Below are 17009 nucleotides of genomic sequence, written 5' to 3'. Positions count from 1 at the left end.
CCAATGTACTTAAAGTGACTAAAATGAAACCACAAGAGGTAAAACTACTAGAATGAGTGCTGCTGAGGAGGAAAAACCAGCAACCCAGGTCTCTCAAACTGTCTGATGATTCGTATTTAAAGTGTTGAGAGTTAAGAGTCATCCTCTGCTCTGATTTGTACTGGTGCAAGTCAACCGAGCTTATGAAATAGGATCTGGCTCCATGAAGAGGACTGTCCCTTCACAGGATACGAGTAGTAGCCACTTGAGTAAATGCAAGTTACTCATATCCTGCGAGTGGACTAATCTGTCTCTGTACATTCATGCACATTTTTAGTTGCCTCCAGGAATCTGAAGGCGAATCTCATTTGTTACCTAATGAAACTAATTTCACCAGATATAACACAAGCATACTGAAAAACCACTATTACTCATACATGAGTGTAACCAATGCAGCATTGCTTAAGTTGTTTGATTAGGGGTCACCTCTGAACACTCACCATTCACCACACAAACCTCAATCTCCCTAGTTGGCTATGGTACATTCCCAGCTGATTTGCTCCAAGTCCTAAAGAGCAATTTGACCTCCTCTTTCTTTATCCACAACACTCGTACTTACTATTCTTTTAAACTAAAGTGATTCCCAGAGTGGGGTGGCAAGTTGCACATCTTCCTTGGAGCCTGAGAACTTACCTTCCCTTGTCCAAAACAGAAGTGAACCATGCATTTCCTAGTTTAACTGCAAACATCTGAAGTAATGGACATACAGTGACCAACCAGCCAACCTTGATGGGCATCCAAAAGTGATACACAGATACTTGTTTACTATTTAACTTTATATATACAGTTACACACACAGAATACATACATACACACACGCGCACTTTGAAATACCTGCAACGAGATTATTCTACATAAGACATTAAATTATTCTGGTTCAAAATACTGTAAATTGTTGGTCTCAATAAAGGGTACAGCAAAGGAAGATGAAAGCACAATCTTCGAAGACTGAATGCACCGGAAGAGTTTAGTGACCAGGTTGCAGAGATGGGATAATGCTGAGTTCTGAAGGAACGAGCCACACAGTTCCAGTATGTCTGTTAAGTCACAGTAGTATGACGATGGGAGAATAAAAACATCATCAACTGATACTGAGACATACGCCTATGAGCCTGACTTCAACAGAAGCCAAGAGGTTTTGAAGAAGGCAAGAGGTTGCTTCCATCAGAAGGCAACAGGTTTTGAACCATAAGCAATGTGGAGAATGGGTTAAGACGCAGTATCAACTAATCAGAAGAAGTACCGTGCTAACATGACAACTCATTCCCACCTAGTGAAAGTGCAAGAAGTCTAACCTGGACTTCCATAACGCATTTGATGTGCTGCCATATGGCTCCGTAACTGTTAGTGAGTTAGGAAAAAAATGACATGCGAGATTTATGCACTTAATAAAAAAGCATGTGTCCTTTAGCCAGTAATATACCACTCAAAGAGAAAGTGGTGGGATGGGGCAGTGTTACTCCAAGAATGGGCCTCGAGTTGTTAATACTGGTAGCTAACGACCCACAACCTTACGAGGCTGTCGCTCCGCGCTGCAGATGGGAGGCACGGGAAGATCGTGTCGAATGAGCCAAGCACAAAGATCAGGGTGAAGTCTGACGGCGTGAGAGGAGAGGCCCTGCACTGAGAAAGGCACAGCGGGAACAAGCGGGGAAGCCCTCGGCGCTTGGGGGGGGGGCGGCCACCCCCGCTCCTGCAGCGGCCGGGCGGCCCCGGCGGCGCCCCCACCCCGCCCCGGCACCTCGACCGCGGGCCGCCGCTGCGGAGCTCCGTGCGGCGGCCGGGAGAGGCTCTCCCGCGCCGGCAGCGAGCCCAGCTGCCCTGGCTGAGCTGTGCCTCACAGCCGCGGAGCGACGTGCTCTAGTGCTAAGCTGAGCTTTTGTCGCCCCGCGTATAAAAGCGCGCAACAGATGGCACGGGAGAGCGTCGTCTGCAGACGGACCTGACTTCCAGAGCCGGCACAAACTCCGCGTGTGCGTGCGGATGCGCTTGTGCGTGTCCGCGGGGGGAGAGAGCGAGCGAGAGTTGCCAAAAGCACGGTTTTAAAGGCGGACGCCCGTCGGGCAGCGCTCGCCGGCCCCGCGCCTTTCCCACCCGCCCCGCTCCGGCCGCGGCTCCCAGCCACCCCCGGCCCCCCGCCACGTTTTCCCCCCGGCTTCCCCCGAGCAGCAGGGGCGGGGGAAACCTACCTGCCGAACCGCCCAGGGCATCCTCGCTCTCCAAAACCCCTCTGTGCTTCGCCCCGCGGAGCTCCCCCTTGGATTTCCAAACGAGCTTTACCATCTTGATCATCTCGGGCAAGTCCCAGGCCAGGGTCCCCTGCTGATAACCGGGCAGGCTGCCCATGGGAAAGGGCATCGGCTCTTCCCCCGTCCTCCTCCGCCTGCCCGGCTCTGTCGCGGGGAAGAAGCGCTCCAGCACCGGCATCCTGGCCCGCGCCCCCCGCCGGGGAGCCGCAGCCCCCCCCCGGCCCGAGCAGCCGCGATGGGCATCCAGAGCGGGGCGGGGGCGCCCGGCCGCCCACCACCGCCGCCCCCCGGCCCCGGCCCCGGCCCCGGCCCCGCGCTGCCGGCGCGGAAGGAAGGAGCGAGCGCCGGGCTCCGGCCGCCGCCGCGCTCCGGCCGCCGCCGCGCTGGCCGCCCGCCCCGCTGCGCGCCCTCAGCCCGCCGCCAGGCGCCGGCAGCCGGGGCGAAGCGGCTGGCGGGCAGGCGCGGAGCCGCCGCTCATGCCGGCGCAGCGCCGAGCCCCGGGGGCGGGGGCTCGGGCCGCTGCTGCGGCGGCTGCTGCTGCTGCCGGCGGCGGTGCGGGGGCCGGCGCAGCCCGGCAGCGGCACTCGGGGCAGGGCCGCCCCTCACGCCCCTCTGGGCGCTAAGGAGTGGGGGGGGGGGGGTGGAGCAGGGAGGAGGCGGTTTGACTTTATCCCTGCTGGGATGCCATGGGGGAGCCCCCACCCCGCCACCACCCCCGCCTTCCTCCTCGCCCTCGCCTTCCTCCTCGCCCTCGCCCGGCTGGCTACGGAGCCGGTGGGGGTTTTGGCCTCTTAGTCAAACCCCGCCGTAACCTCGGCTGCCCCGCGGCCGGGAGGAAGGGCGGTGATTCACGTCCCGCCGCTCGCTGCGAGAGCCGGGAGCGGGACACGAGTCCGCGGGCGGTGTACGTGCCCCCCCCCCCCCCCCCCCCCCCCCGCCCCGTTTTCGGACGCCAACCCGAGGGAAAGTACCCAAACCGAGCACGCAGGAGGGCAGCGAAGGTGCCGGGCGCTCGACGGGTCGGAGAGGAGCGAGCTGCTGCAACGACGGGTTTGGGGAGGGTGCGGGGTCTGCCCCGCGTCCTCATGGCTGGGGCCGCCGAGCGCCACCTGAATGGGTTCACGCTAGGACACTGCCTGGTGGCAGCGATCATTCACAGGCTCCGACGAGAAGACAATTATTCATCGCTAATCTTTAAAAACAAGGCAAAGCCGCCCGGGAGAGGGCTCCGTCTCACGCAGAAATGAGGGGGGGTGCTGGGGCTCTGCAGCCGTCAGCGACCCTGTCCCTGGGCTTGGGGGCGGCCTTCGGCCAGGCACCGCAGCAGCACCCGTCCCTTCCCCGGGGTCCCTGACCGGGAGGGGCCTTGCGATTTTCAGAACTTTTATTTTGCCTTTATACAATATATGCCTCTTAGCCTGCCACTGGTACGGGTCTGTCCTTTAGCTGTCAGTTTACAGAGGGTACAGCAGAGGAAAATTACAGAAGACTTACTTAATGGGATTTCAGTGGGCATTATAGTACTTCCTAGCATGCATAGTAATACATTTGTCTTCTCCAGGTTACATTCAATGTTCTGCCTTCTTTCCAGGTGGAAAAAAAAACCAAACAAACCTGGCAAAGAAGCAGGATCTTCCTTCACAGAGGAAGAGGAGCCAAGAGAATGGACTGAAAATTAATAAACATCCTTAGGTGTAGAAAACAGAGAGCACAAGCCTTTCCTCCTCATGCCATCATCAGCAGGGGCAGCGTGCTGTTCCCCTGTTCTAGGATCCTCTGCCATCCTTATCTTAATGTTCCCACCTCAAACTGACAACTCTAATGCTTTTCAAAAACTAGCCCTATTTTGACTGCAGGCTGTAGTGCCGTACTGTTTGTATACTACACTTTCAGGTGGCTCTGTCCTGAAAATTGTGAAGCGCTTCCGAAGTATTATACTATTGTTGTACTGTTATTTTGCAGAGACCTTAGCATCAGGATATCCTGACTCTTGGAACAAAAGGGTTAAGAACAAAGAAAACAAATAGATGATGTGCAGTACAGTAGCACAAGCATTAACACATTCGTACAATCTATGGTTACAATTTTGTGGAAAGGCAAATTTATTGTTGTTAGGTTCATATGGCTTCTTGTGATATTTTAGGTTTTTCATATTAGTGCGTGTTGTGCAATTACTCTAAAGCAATGTTGTTCCTGTTAGAGAGGGGTAAACTAGGCAACTGAAGTCCAAAAGACTGAGAAGACTACTTGCCTACAGGGCGAGTTAAACCTTACACCCCAACTGCTTCACTTTGGTTTTGAGCTACAAGGAGTTGCAGTAACTTTTTTTTTCAGTTACTGTTTTTCCTCTTTGTTTACCTCTGCACTTCCTGCTCCTCGCTGGGGCAAAGAGCAGAAGCGCCAGAGCACTGTTAAAGAAAGGCTATCCTTGTGGCATTTCCAGCTTCACTGGATACAAAAAATACCAGGCATCTCAGAAGAGAATGTATTCATAGATGCCCAGCCCAATTTTTAGATGAATATCTGAATATTTAAGTGCTTAACAGAACAGCCATCAACCCTCTCGATAGCAGCAACAGCAATCTTCTGAGTTTTCAAAATCTCCACTACCTTTTTATGTCCTTAAAACTGTGGAAAGTTTTGTGCCACCTGTAGTCGGGTCACTTGGGTATGTACCTGCCTTGTCGATAGGATCAGGCAGTCAGAATCAAAGCATTAATTATTGTATCTCTTTTCACTTACAGTTCCACAGGTGCAAAGCACGAGGCCAATCAAAAACCAAACTGAAACTGTGATCTGTTTGTTAGAGTTTTAGTATTTCAAAGAAGTTATGTAATAAACCTAACTATGTATTTTTTCTGGGAAAATTAGTGTCAAATGAAAGCAACTGCTTGAGATTGCCTGGAGTTTCTCCCCCCCCCCCCCCCCTCCCCATTTCTGGCCAGTTTAAGGATCAGCAGTGGCAAATGAAAAAGAATAAATAGTGTAAAAAATGTTGCCTGGCACTAATGGGTATGTCTGTAAATTAATACACCTTATTCTTACTAAACTTGTGCTTCACAGTTGTACTACAATTCAGTGATTACTTATCCTTAATTCATCCAAGATTTTGCTGATACTGATTGACTTTTGTTTTGTCTTTTTTGTTATAAGAATGGATCCAGATGAGAGCTGCTCACAGGAAAGCCTGGAAGATCCTTGTTTATGAGGTATCATCTGTAGCATCACTCTCAGAGACTTTAAAAAGACAAAATGCTCAGATTTTGCAAGTTCTCTTTTTCTCTGACTTCAGTTGTGCTGTGATGATTTGCCCAACTTGAAGATGTGACCTCAACATAATGCTTTTCATTGTGCTTGAGAAAAGCCATCAGAATTAAAAGATAACATGGTCCTACACAGCAATGTACCCAGGCATTTGTGACTGCATTTTGAACAGTCCTTCAACAAGCTCAGCTCACCTAAAACTTCTCTTTTGCATTCCCACTTCCAGCCAGACTTTAAGAAGTCTTTCAACAGAGATGGATGACTTTATTGCTACTAACTGCATTTCTCTCTGACTCCAAGTCAAAGCAGCTTAAGTGATTACAAGAGAAATATAAATGTATTAGCTCTGGCCCTCGTTCATCCTGAGAACCAATGCCAACGAAAAGGCGAACAGAGTCATCTGAAAACCTGACAAGGCAGTGCATATTTTCACAGGTAGACACGAGAACTGGAAACGACCTGAGGAAAGGAATACTGTGGTGGGAGAAAAGGGAAGGGAGTAAACTGACAGATTAATAGCTGGTGTTTCATAATTGGTGTCTCTTAAAAAGCTTTACTTGTTTGCTTATTCACTCCAAAGTTATGTACTAAGAGCAGCAGCAGCAGAATTGCATGCCAGATGGTAGAGGAAGTGCCTCGTGTATCTTTCCAGTCTACTGAAGCCTGCAGGGCCGTCGTTAACCCACTGCTCTGGTTTTCATTGCAAGTCCCTTTCTTCCCCTTTTTTCTTTTCCTTCCTTCAAAGAAAATGGAGGGAGGGGGAAAGAGGAGGAAAAAAAAAAAAAAAAAAAAAGAAAAGCCATGGTTTAAACTGGCAATAGCACCATCCTTTTGGCTTTGAGCTACCCCGTCCTGTGCCAAATATACTGTCTCCAGCAGCTCTCCCACAACAAATCAGTCCAGACACACAAAAGCTGTAAAAAAAGAATGGTGAAGAAAGATCCTTGATTCCCCCCCTCTACCCCCGCCCCCTCCCCCCTAGCCTTTTCCTTTTGCTTCCCTCCTCAAGCTTCATTCTCCAGCAATGACCTCCTGCTTGCCAGTGCTGTAAGTGATACTGGGACCTCCAGCCTGCAATGTTGCTGACAGCTTCCTTAGAGTACAGGCGTCTTTGCCTTTCTGTACTAACACAGCATTGTAAAGGAGAAGTTATATTCTATTATTCCTCTCACTTCTATCTGATAGCCGATGTTTGAAAAAATGGCTCATAAATTAGTAAGAGTGGCAGATTCATTACTATTGGAAACTTTGTCTATTCTTTCAGCTAACCCACACCACTGCATTGTGTCACAACTTACAAAGAATATGTTCCCAAACAAACACCTGAAAAAATTTGATATTGTCTATTTATACAGTACATTATTAAAACAAAAAAATGGAAAAAGGCTACCATTTTTTCAAGTGATTAACAAACATTAAATACTCCAAATGTAGAGACCAGTTTCAAAGACTATCAGATACTGATTTTTAGAAAGTGTAAAGCATGTGTCTTTAGATGGCACTCATTAGCAGAATCATCTTCAATCAGTAGTCACTTATGAAAAGTATGCCTTTGCCTCTGTCCTAGGGGTCGCAGAGTCATGCAGAGACAATAGGCTAGACCATTGCCTGGGGTCAGACCCAAGTGATGACACCATCACTGTGATCAAGTTTTAGAAGACTTCAGGGGTGTGATGTGACCTTAAGAGAAAAGAGAAGATTGCGAATGCCGGGGCACAGTCCTTACACATAAAGTAAAAAAAAAAAGGTGCTGCAGATTTGCAGGGCAGCCTAAAATGAGCAGTAGAGAAAACAAGAATGTGAGTAACTTTTAGAAGGGACAAGGGAACAGAGTACCTAAGAAGCTTGGAGAATAGGATAGTTGAAACATAAGCAGGCAGAGTTATGCAGAGCTTGCAAGAATTTTTCTAATGACCTCCTGGAAGGTTTCTTTCATTGCTTGAAAAATCTTAGTATAATTTTCTTATTCTTTGCCCCACATTTGTCTCATTCCAGATGTCTGTTATTTTTAAATGTATTCTTACTAATCAGAACAATTTCTCATTTATTTTTACCATTGCCATTACTTTATTAAGTATGTATAATTTAATATTTATGATTATGAATAATTTTAGATTTATTTGGGGAGAGTTACTATGTCTTTGCTCTAGACTGGACATACTAAATTCTATAAACTCTATCTCAGAACTTTTTCCCCAACCCTGACATTATTTTAATATTTTTACTATGAATTCTTAACAATTTGCTAACATTTTTTTTTGATGCATACTCAAGGTACACAGTAGGAGATTTTTTCATCTGCTACCATCTCACTGTCAAGAGTAGTGAAATGAGTTTCTCAGGGAATGGTATGATGTGCTATTTGTCATTGCCTGAGCTGCACACAGCATCACTCTTTGAGAGTCTCACCTACTGGGAAATGTTGAAGACAGTCAGTGGTGTTCTATGAGTTCATGGTAATCTTTTGTTTGTTGTCATCAGTCAATCAGACTCCTTGGAAAAAGGTTCTGGAAACAGAGGAGTGAGGATTACTTGAGTTCTGCAGGGCAAGGAGCCAATTCCTTTTTCTTTCTTAGCACATGTGAGATAGCACATTTTTATGATTAACAATTTGTACTACTAACTAAGCAAAAATGCTTGTGGTAAAGGAATAAACAGAAGTCCGTAACTAATTGGAAACAGTGAGGTTGTGTAATTTTTCCATTGCCTGCACTAGAAAATTAAAAGTTCAGCATACTGAGTCTGATGCTTAAAATCTCCCACAGTACACAGTGAAATTCTCTGTAGCTTTAAAGGAAATAACAGATAATAGACTCATTTCACCTTAATAAACCATGATAAGAAAATAATAATGATAAGCTGAAGGAGAAGAAGGGAATTGCCAGCGCTATATTTAACTGTGTTGCACAATGTATCTGATGGACTCTATTAGTTTATCTCCTCCCTCAATTCTTACATGCAAGCGAGATTTACCTGAGCTAAGGTAAAGGCAAAAGATTTAAGAAAAGCTCATTGCCATCCCCAAAGAAGCTGTTATGCAGTGATCACTGCAATGGTTTTGCAACAGATGCTTAATAATGGACTAGGGTAATGGAGTGGGAGGTTAAGAACAGTGCGTCTAATTGAAAATGTAGGCAGAAATCAGGTAGGCAGAATATAATAACCTATTATACGAGACAGTGCAAATGCTAGTCATCATCTTTATGTAATAAACCTATGACAAGAATAACTGCTGCATTCTGCAGTATTCCTTTTTGTGAATAGGTAAAAAAAGACTGAGTAGAAAAAGGGACTAGCCAGATGAGAGATGCTTATCTCTTAAATGCATAACTAATATTAAGTAACTGGATAGTCTCAATGAATTCAAAAGGATTACTGCTGTCTTTAAAGCTGAGCATGTGCATACATATTAAGTACCTACAAATTATGGCAGCATTTTGAAAGATGAGAGATGCACCACATTTGAAATATTTCTTCCTTCACCTACTACCTTAATGAGCCGGCATGAGTAACTGTATAACCTATAGTATCCTTGCCCCTTATGGTATATGGAAAAGACTTGCAACTATAATTTTGTCTTTTCCTGTCTTTTGAAATTATAATAACAAAGTTAGTAGCTGAAAAATCTGCATTAAGTGATATCTAGTTTAAATTTTTGACAAAGAAAGCATAGTACAGTAAGAATAAATGGGATGGAAATATAATGATAAATACAGAGGAATAATATGGCTTGCTCCTTCATTTGTAAATCAGATATCACAAGATCTGATAACTTAGTTTTTCATTTTAGATTGCAAAATGGAGAGGACATAATATTTGACTAGGAAAACAAGCACGATTTAAAATAAAATTAATACATATTTCTTTTAAAACGTTTCATATATTTGATGGCTGCACATATTAATATTGCAGAGTATCTACTCCTTGTTATTCTTCATTTTTTGTCTTTTTGACTTTAATAATTCATGGTGAATTTCTCTCTGTGTGTAATCCCATTTAGACCCTATAATGATCATTAGGATGGCATAGGTTAGGGATAGGCCTTGTGCAGACCTCTCCCAAATTTATTCCTATTTGCAATGCAAGAGTAAAGTAATACAACTGAATTGGGTTTTGCCTGATGCCATGTACGTTCTGATAGCAGACTTATCACTAGCAGTGACTAAGTAAGCTTGATACTTTGGTCAGGTTGAATACCTAGGCCACTAAATTATAGCAGAACAAATACAGATGTGTATTTTGGATGAAATATCTATGGGACATGAGTACTGTTTCTACATTTATGCTCACACTGTAACCACACTTTCTGTGTCTTTATTCTGTCTGCACATCAGCTTTCCAATGATGTACACACCCCAAAGCTGAGGTTATTTGCCCTCTTACAGAAGTGCTATGGCTTCATTTCCCTGTTTGTGTCTTGCATGACAGCAGCGAGTACAGTTTGCTGTGGGGATGGACAGGAGATACAGCTGGGAAGTCATGGGAAAGGTCTAACAATGATACACAAACATCCTAGTGATAAACTAAGCTCCCTCTGACCTAGTTTCTCATGACTGCAAAATCAGGCCATATTTACTGTAATCAAGCTCTTTGCGTTTCTTACAAATGCATTTGTGTAAATGTAGCTCCACCACTATCAGCAGCTTTGGAGCTCTGCTGTCACCCCTGTGCTGGCATTTTATTACCATGCTATCAAAACCTATTGATAATCACGCAAACGCATGTTTGTTCTTTTCTTCACTACAGCTTCCACTCGAAATGTAGTCTTGCTGATGATGCCGCTGCAGAAAGAAAAAAACTCTTGATAGCCTGGGAGGAAAAGCTATCTATAACTGGTTAAAGGCATCCACTAGATCTGCAGATGGAGGGGAGGCTTTCTGGAAAAACTGTTTCTCTCAGATGTATTTGGGCAGGCTGCTCTCAGTAATTCAGTTCCAGCTGAAGTATGCTTTCCAAGATATCCTGACCATATGTAAAACCATAAATGTTTTCCAATGTTTCCTAAGATATCTGTTACAACTTTTTTTTCAATCCAGGCAATCACACATCATTTTGCAGGGCTCTGCACAGCTCTTATGATAGCAATATTCATTTAGATACACAGTAATTGTAAGATACGTTATTTTAAAAAAACCCATAATTGATCAAAAGCTTAGTAAAAGAGGAAAGCATTCAGGTTATTTTGATAAGATGGTCATGCAAATATTATACTCTATACAGATTTTTTCCCAGACCTTAGCCACACATCAGAATATGAGCTTTGGTCATGGTATTGACATCCATAAACATCTCTTTCCGTCAGTAGCAATGGGATTTCAGAAGTTTTCAGGTGGGATAGTCAGGCCAAAATTTCTGTCTCCCTTTCACTGTCTGTTCAATTCTAGGGACTATATTTGCCTGTGCTTGATCTATTTTTCTGAGGTCTGCAATATCATATGCCAAGTCAATTACAAGACATCACTCGTTATTTAATCTCACAATCTGAAGACTTTTGGGTTACTCTCTTTAGCTTGCCTTCTGCTGACAGAGATGCTCTAGAAACAACAACAAAACCATTTTCAGCCACCTTTGAGTGGGATGAGAGAGCTAAACATAAGAGTGATTGCTCCCACAAACATTTTCTCCCACCCACAGTTGCAGTCTGAAGATGCTTAATTCAGAAACCAAGCTCAGATCCTTAGAATGACAGGCATCATCTTCTCTCTATAAATGCAGGCTTGGCAAAGAGTCACCCTTTTTTTGAAGTCTGCAAAGTTCTGATCACACTCAGAGATGCTGACTGAAGGAGATTGCTGTGTGTCTCCATTAGCCAAGGCAAGAAAATTTCAGTGCTCAAGGGAGCACTGAACTGCCAGGGACAATTGTGCTCCCCAGTTCTGTATTCCACGCTTTTCATACAGCTCTGGTCATGCTCTTGAGTGCTTTGAAAAGTGGAGGTGTTAGACAGTGTTCGTTACTGTCCCAAAATCAGAATTAAAAAAAAAGTCCAAACGATGGTCTAGTCTGTCTTCTTGCTAATGCTGGCTTGTTTTTAATGGAATATTATGCATATACTAAATAAGTAAATGGTTTCTGTTATTTTTATCAGGAACTTCTTATGCACTTCAATGAAACCCATTACACAGCTTTTGCTGTTATTTTTAAAGTATAATATCAATGTTCAAGTAATACCAGATGAAACTGGTTTCAGCCACCATTAACTTTGGCTTTTCAGAAAGGGAAAGAAATCCTCCAGTATTTCCAACTTCAGCTGGAACATTGGCACAGGAAACAATTTAGCGGGGCTAGCATGCAAGGAAGTGATGTAACTTTTACCAGGTTTTGTGACTGTGTGGAAAAAAGTCAAACATCAGTTGGCCTATCACCCTATTAAACCACTAGTTTCCTATGCCAAAGAATTGGAAAATGAACTGCATCTCCTTTGCTGACATTTGCCATCTGTATCAGCTGTTTTTTTAATGGCTAAATCTCAGGTTTCCAACTGTGCCATCACATGTGCTTGTATAAGTCCAATAAGAAATACTTACTTAAGTCTAATTTTTGCATGAACATAAACTTCCTTTTCTAGTCACAGCATAAACAGAAGTGCATGCTCCTCTAGGACTACCTGCCGGTTCCTTTCTATTTTCTTTTAAAAATCACAGTTCCTTAGTTCAGAATACAATTGCTAACATAATAAAAATAATGTTAACAGTAGCAAGTTGGAAAGCAGAATTTGTTTTATGAAATGTCAGACTTTGTTTTTATTAGAAATTAGAAGTTAAAACCAAATGTCCATCAGGCAGAATTTAAAAATTCACAGTAAATTACTTCTGAGAAAATATTTTTTTCCTTTTGATGTAACAAGTATTCTGTTGAGATAACTTCAAAACATTGCATTAGAATAACAGATCTTATAACCTGATATTTGAATAACATTTAACCTGGTATTTGAATAACATTTGAATAAACATGTTAGAATATTAAAGTCTAAATAAATTAACAAAACAATAGCAAAGGAAAATTACCAGAAAAGGTCAGAATGTAATGCTGGTTGTTTTCTTAACAAATGAGAAATGAGAAGGAACTTTCCATCATCGAAAAAATGTTAATAAAAATAATTTTTTTAGAAAAAAAAATGTAACACTGCCTTTTCTGAGGCGAAATTACTCCACTGAAAAAATTCATCTTGCTGTAGCTATCTTACTGAACATTTTCTGTCTGAAAGTGTGTGGAAGCAAGAGCAAGCACTGGACAATGTGAATGCAAGAATGGGGATGCAGTTGGGTAAAAAGCTTAATGACTTGCAGGTGGCTTGTATGTGGCATGGAAGAGAGAGGAAGACCTGATAGCATCTCTGTAGCACTCAGATATCTTTGAACTGACAGTGGTAAAAAAACAGCCTTAGCAAATCTGCAGTTAATGCCCTTTCCTGTGGCTGGGGCCAACGGGATGTGATGTACCGTGGTAAGAGGAACTGGCAGAAATTTCCCTGTTGAAGCATAGTGAAACTATGGAGAGAGAAACAGGAGAGAATGAATGGTAAAAAAGAACTCTATACATTCAGTGGCTGGTAGCTATTTACTATGGCTAATTACTTTTATTTTATAAAAAAGATAATGAAAGGGGCAGACATTTATTAAGCAAGCAATAGTTGGTCTAGGTAAGATGAAAAATGCTAACTTTGTAGACTATATATTTAAATCTTAAAGGCAAATAGAAGTTTTATTTAACATGTACATCAATTTTAGGTTATTTTTGTCATTTCCCTGCAGCATAAAGCCAAATATAACTTTCCTAATTGCTTTTTTTTCTTTATTACTGGATGCCAATATGGATGCCAGTGCGTATGTGGGAGTACAAATCATTTTGGATTAGATCAATGCTAACAGATGTCTGTGTGGTTGGAGCCTTGTTCTACTAGATGTAACACAGACAGGTCCTAATTATTATTCAAAGGTCAGTGTAAGAAACAGGAACTCTTTTTCAACACTGACTTTAGATACCCAGCTTGGCCACTAACTTAAACAGAGAATGAGACAGTCACCAAGGTGCAATTCAAAGCACCCAAATTAGCTTTCTACTCTGTATCACCCTATCACAAAGCCTGCGTCTTCTCTTTGACTCAAAGAGGAGCCATGGGAAAAACAGCTAGATAATTTAACCAGCCAAGTTTTGTGCTGGTGTTTGGGTAAGCTGCTGTACCCTAAATGACAATAATGCACAGTGGAGTAGCATTTGGCACAGACCAAAGACCCTAAATTATAACAATTGCTGTTTAACAATTGTTTAGTAGAATTCATCACATCTTTGGCAGAAATCCAAACAACCAAACTTTCCTTCTTTTTGTTTTGAGGTTCAAACATTCCATTGCTTTCTAAATAAATAAATATTGGAGTCAGCTGTGCGCCTCAGTTTCTGCTGAGATCAGAAGTGGAAGGATGAGAATGGTGCGGAAGGTGGTCCCCTTCAGTTGTTTCCAGGGAGGAGACTCTCATGAGAAAATTCTGACCTTAGGTTTTCTGTCTGTATTCCAAGATGCTAAGACAAATTGAAACAAGCATTCAGAATTTTAAATTTTTTTTTTTTTTTTTAATAAAATGGACTCACCAAAGCTTTTGAGGTTTGCCTGTTACCTGCTTAAACATATCAACAGTATTGCTTGGAAAGTATAGATTTTGCAAATTCAGACTCTGAAGCTCAAGAAAACAGCAATGGTAATGGCTGTATGAATATTCATAAGTTAAGAGAATAACCAAGACAGTCTTGTTTTCAGCAGTTTTCACAATATCTGATTTATGGGGTTTCACTGTATTAAGGGCATTCTCTCCCTTCTTCTCTCCTTTATACAGCCCTTATGGGAAAATTAGCTGTGCTTTTGTAATGGTCTTACATCTCTACAGATGTCAGCTCAAGAGTATCCAAAAGATCTGACACACATTACACATACTCTTAAAAAGTAATGTACTTCTTTTCTGGACAGATACAGATTCAGCTCCCTGGTCTAACACATTGCCTCTGTGATACTAAAAAATTAGTTTTAATCACTTTGGCTATATCCAAGCTTCCTAAACTTAGGAGTTCCTTCTGGTTCCAGGGTTGGCATTGTGAGACTCAGGGCTTGGATGAGATCTGGAGCCTACTTCTCCTTTCTCTCTTGCCCCCTGATTTCTGCGGGAAAAAGTCCAGGGATGTAAGCTGCAAAAGCACCATGCTGCACTGGATAATGTTGGTTGATAAGGAAACCAGAACTAAGTGGTTTGTAGCATCTTATACCTGCCACATTGTATAGCTGTAACCATTTTCTTATGGCTAATATGAGAATAGTGTTACCTTTCTTCAAAGAAAGAAAGCAAACAGAAATCTTAGGAATAACGAACCTTTAGCATACTGTAGTAACAGAGGCCTTATACCTCTTCTTAGATACTTACATAGTTATTCTGGACTATTCAAGATTTATAGTTATCTGGTCACCCTCAGGGTTCAAGTACAATTGGCAAGACAGTACAAATAACAAATACATGTTGAAATGTAACACTGTTAGCCAGGCTCAGAAATGGTGGTGTTTTTTTCAGGGAGTCGAGTAGGAGTTCATCACTTTGCAATGCCTATGAGTCACACCAGTTAGCACTGGCAGCCCTGCATGACCCTGCAAAGTGCTGTCTCCCCAGCTAACCTCCAGGCCTGAGCGTCTCAGTTTGCAGGATGTCTGAGCAGCTTTCCCCTGGGCCAGGTGTGGGCAGGGACAGAGTACTTGCAACCACCCCTGAAGTCCTCAGCAGGTGCAATGTTCAAGAGGTGTTAGAATTGTCCAGCTATCTTATTGTCCAGTCCACTTATTATTGACAAAAAGTGTCTAGCATCTGCAGTTGCATTTATTCTGAAGAAATATTTAAAAGATATTTTTTTGTCCATCCACATTTGAAAATGTTTTTTTCTTTTATTATTTGTATTGTCTTGCCAATAACATCTGGGTTATTAGGTGAGGGGACAGTTGCAAATTGTGGTAATAGCTATAAGCTCTGCTGTTCACCCATGACTGAAGTGTGAACACTACTGAAAAGGGTTGGATATAAACACTATTTGTAACTATGTAACTTGAATATATTATGAGGGAAAATTTAAAGTAGTGTTGTGGTGAAAGCAATGTTTTGATCAGAAAAGTGGGATAAGGATCAATTTGGTCAAAAAAAGTGGGATAAGGACCAATCCTAAGAGTCATCTTTCATAGCCACAAGTAACAAAGGACTCAGTTACTTTATAGTCTATATTCTTTGGGATAAATAATTTCCCTTAATTTAACACAGGGAAGAGTGCTTACCTAATTCATCTTTTATTTCAGCTCTGTCGTGACTGATGGATCAACTGAATGGTTACAGTTGGCAGCCACAGCCCACACTTGCAGCCTAGCCCATGTTGGGCAAAGCTGCAGGCCCAGATGGAGGCTGAGATGCTCTGGAAGTGAGACGTGCTCATAAATTGCCCTGTCTGGCCTATCGCCAGCACTGTGCACTGTAGCACTGGAATCAACTGCAACAGATCCTTGCCTTCCCACCTAAATACCAAAAAAGTAATGTTGATGTTGAGGCAGGCCAGTTTGCTCGGTATCATTAAGTGAAGGGATGCATCTCTGAGAGGAGCTAGCACTTAAATGCTTTTCAACATGAGCTAAACTGTATGAAGAGCTGTGAAACAATAAGAGAGGGAGGGAGAAATTCCTGTGTGTGATTTTTCTGCTCCAGCTGTGTGTGGCCTTGGGTGGGAAGAAAATCTTCCCATCCTGTCTGAAAGTAACGGTGTCTTGTTCCTGAGCAGAACTGATGTGCAGCAATAGAATTTGGAAAGTTGTCATTCTGAATATCTGTAAGCAGTTTGCATGCATTGCTTTAACATAGGCTATTTTCCACATTATGGAAGATACTTATTTCATTTTGTTGTTAAAAATTTACATAAAACTCATCCAGTTGTGCCACACTAAAAAGCATTTAAATGTATTAAATCCCTTTTCATTATGAATCAGTAGATTTTAAAACCTAGAAGCATCAGGTTTCTAAGAGGACTGCTGATTTTGGTGTCCTGATTTCAGACAATCCAGTTAAAAGCATCCAAAATGAATTGATTTTAAGGAACTAATGAATAAGTATCATCTGACTATGGATATCTTTTTAATATGTTGCACATTGGTATCATAAAATCATAGCCTGAGGTTTTAAGTTGTGATGGAAAAGATAGAATAGCTGAGGAAAAGATATCATCGTCCCTTAAAGAGCCAAATTTCTTTTTTAAATGTGTGGTATGTTTCTTGGCTGGACTAATTCCTCCCATCTGATGGAATATTATCTGCATTCATGGAGCATGTCCAATTTAGTGATTTTTCTCTATTATACCATGTAAAATGCCTTTTACATACACAATACAGTACCGTGCACTTGCTTAGTACATGAGCATTGGATGTTTTCTGGAAAAAATCCACTCCTA

The 17009-nt window shown here is 42.7% G+C and overlaps 1 protein-coding gene across 2 annotated transcripts in view; it reads right to left on the bottom strand.

The window, feature by feature from the left end:
- PDE7B (phosphodiesterase 7B) overlaps window positions 1-17009 on the bottom strand; it is a 181659-nt gene that overhangs the window by 84065 nt on the left and 80585 nt on the right. Inside the window, exon 1 of one of the 2 annotated variants that reach the window (XM_074862598.1) lies at window positions 2229-2550. The exons of the other annotated variant lie outside the window; for it this stretch is intronic. Within the exon in view, the coding sequence (XP_074718699.1) occupies window positions 2229-2466 (238 nt within the window). The 5' untranslated portion in view covers window positions 2467-2550. Of the gene's footprint in view, window positions 1-2228; window positions 2551-17009 lie in introns of those variants that run through there. 2 annotated transcript variants of the gene reach the window in all.

Source organism: Strix uralensis, chromosome 3 (assembly GCF_047716275.1).
Source record: "Strix uralensis isolate ZFMK-TIS-50842 chromosome 3, bStrUra1, whole genome shotgun sequence".
Classification (NCBI taxonomy): Eukaryota; Metazoa; Chordata; class Aves; order Strigiformes; family Strigidae; genus Strix; species Strix uralensis.
The sequence above is the reverse complement of the archived record's forward strand: the minus strand, read 5'-3'. Positions and strand labels throughout refer to the sequence as shown.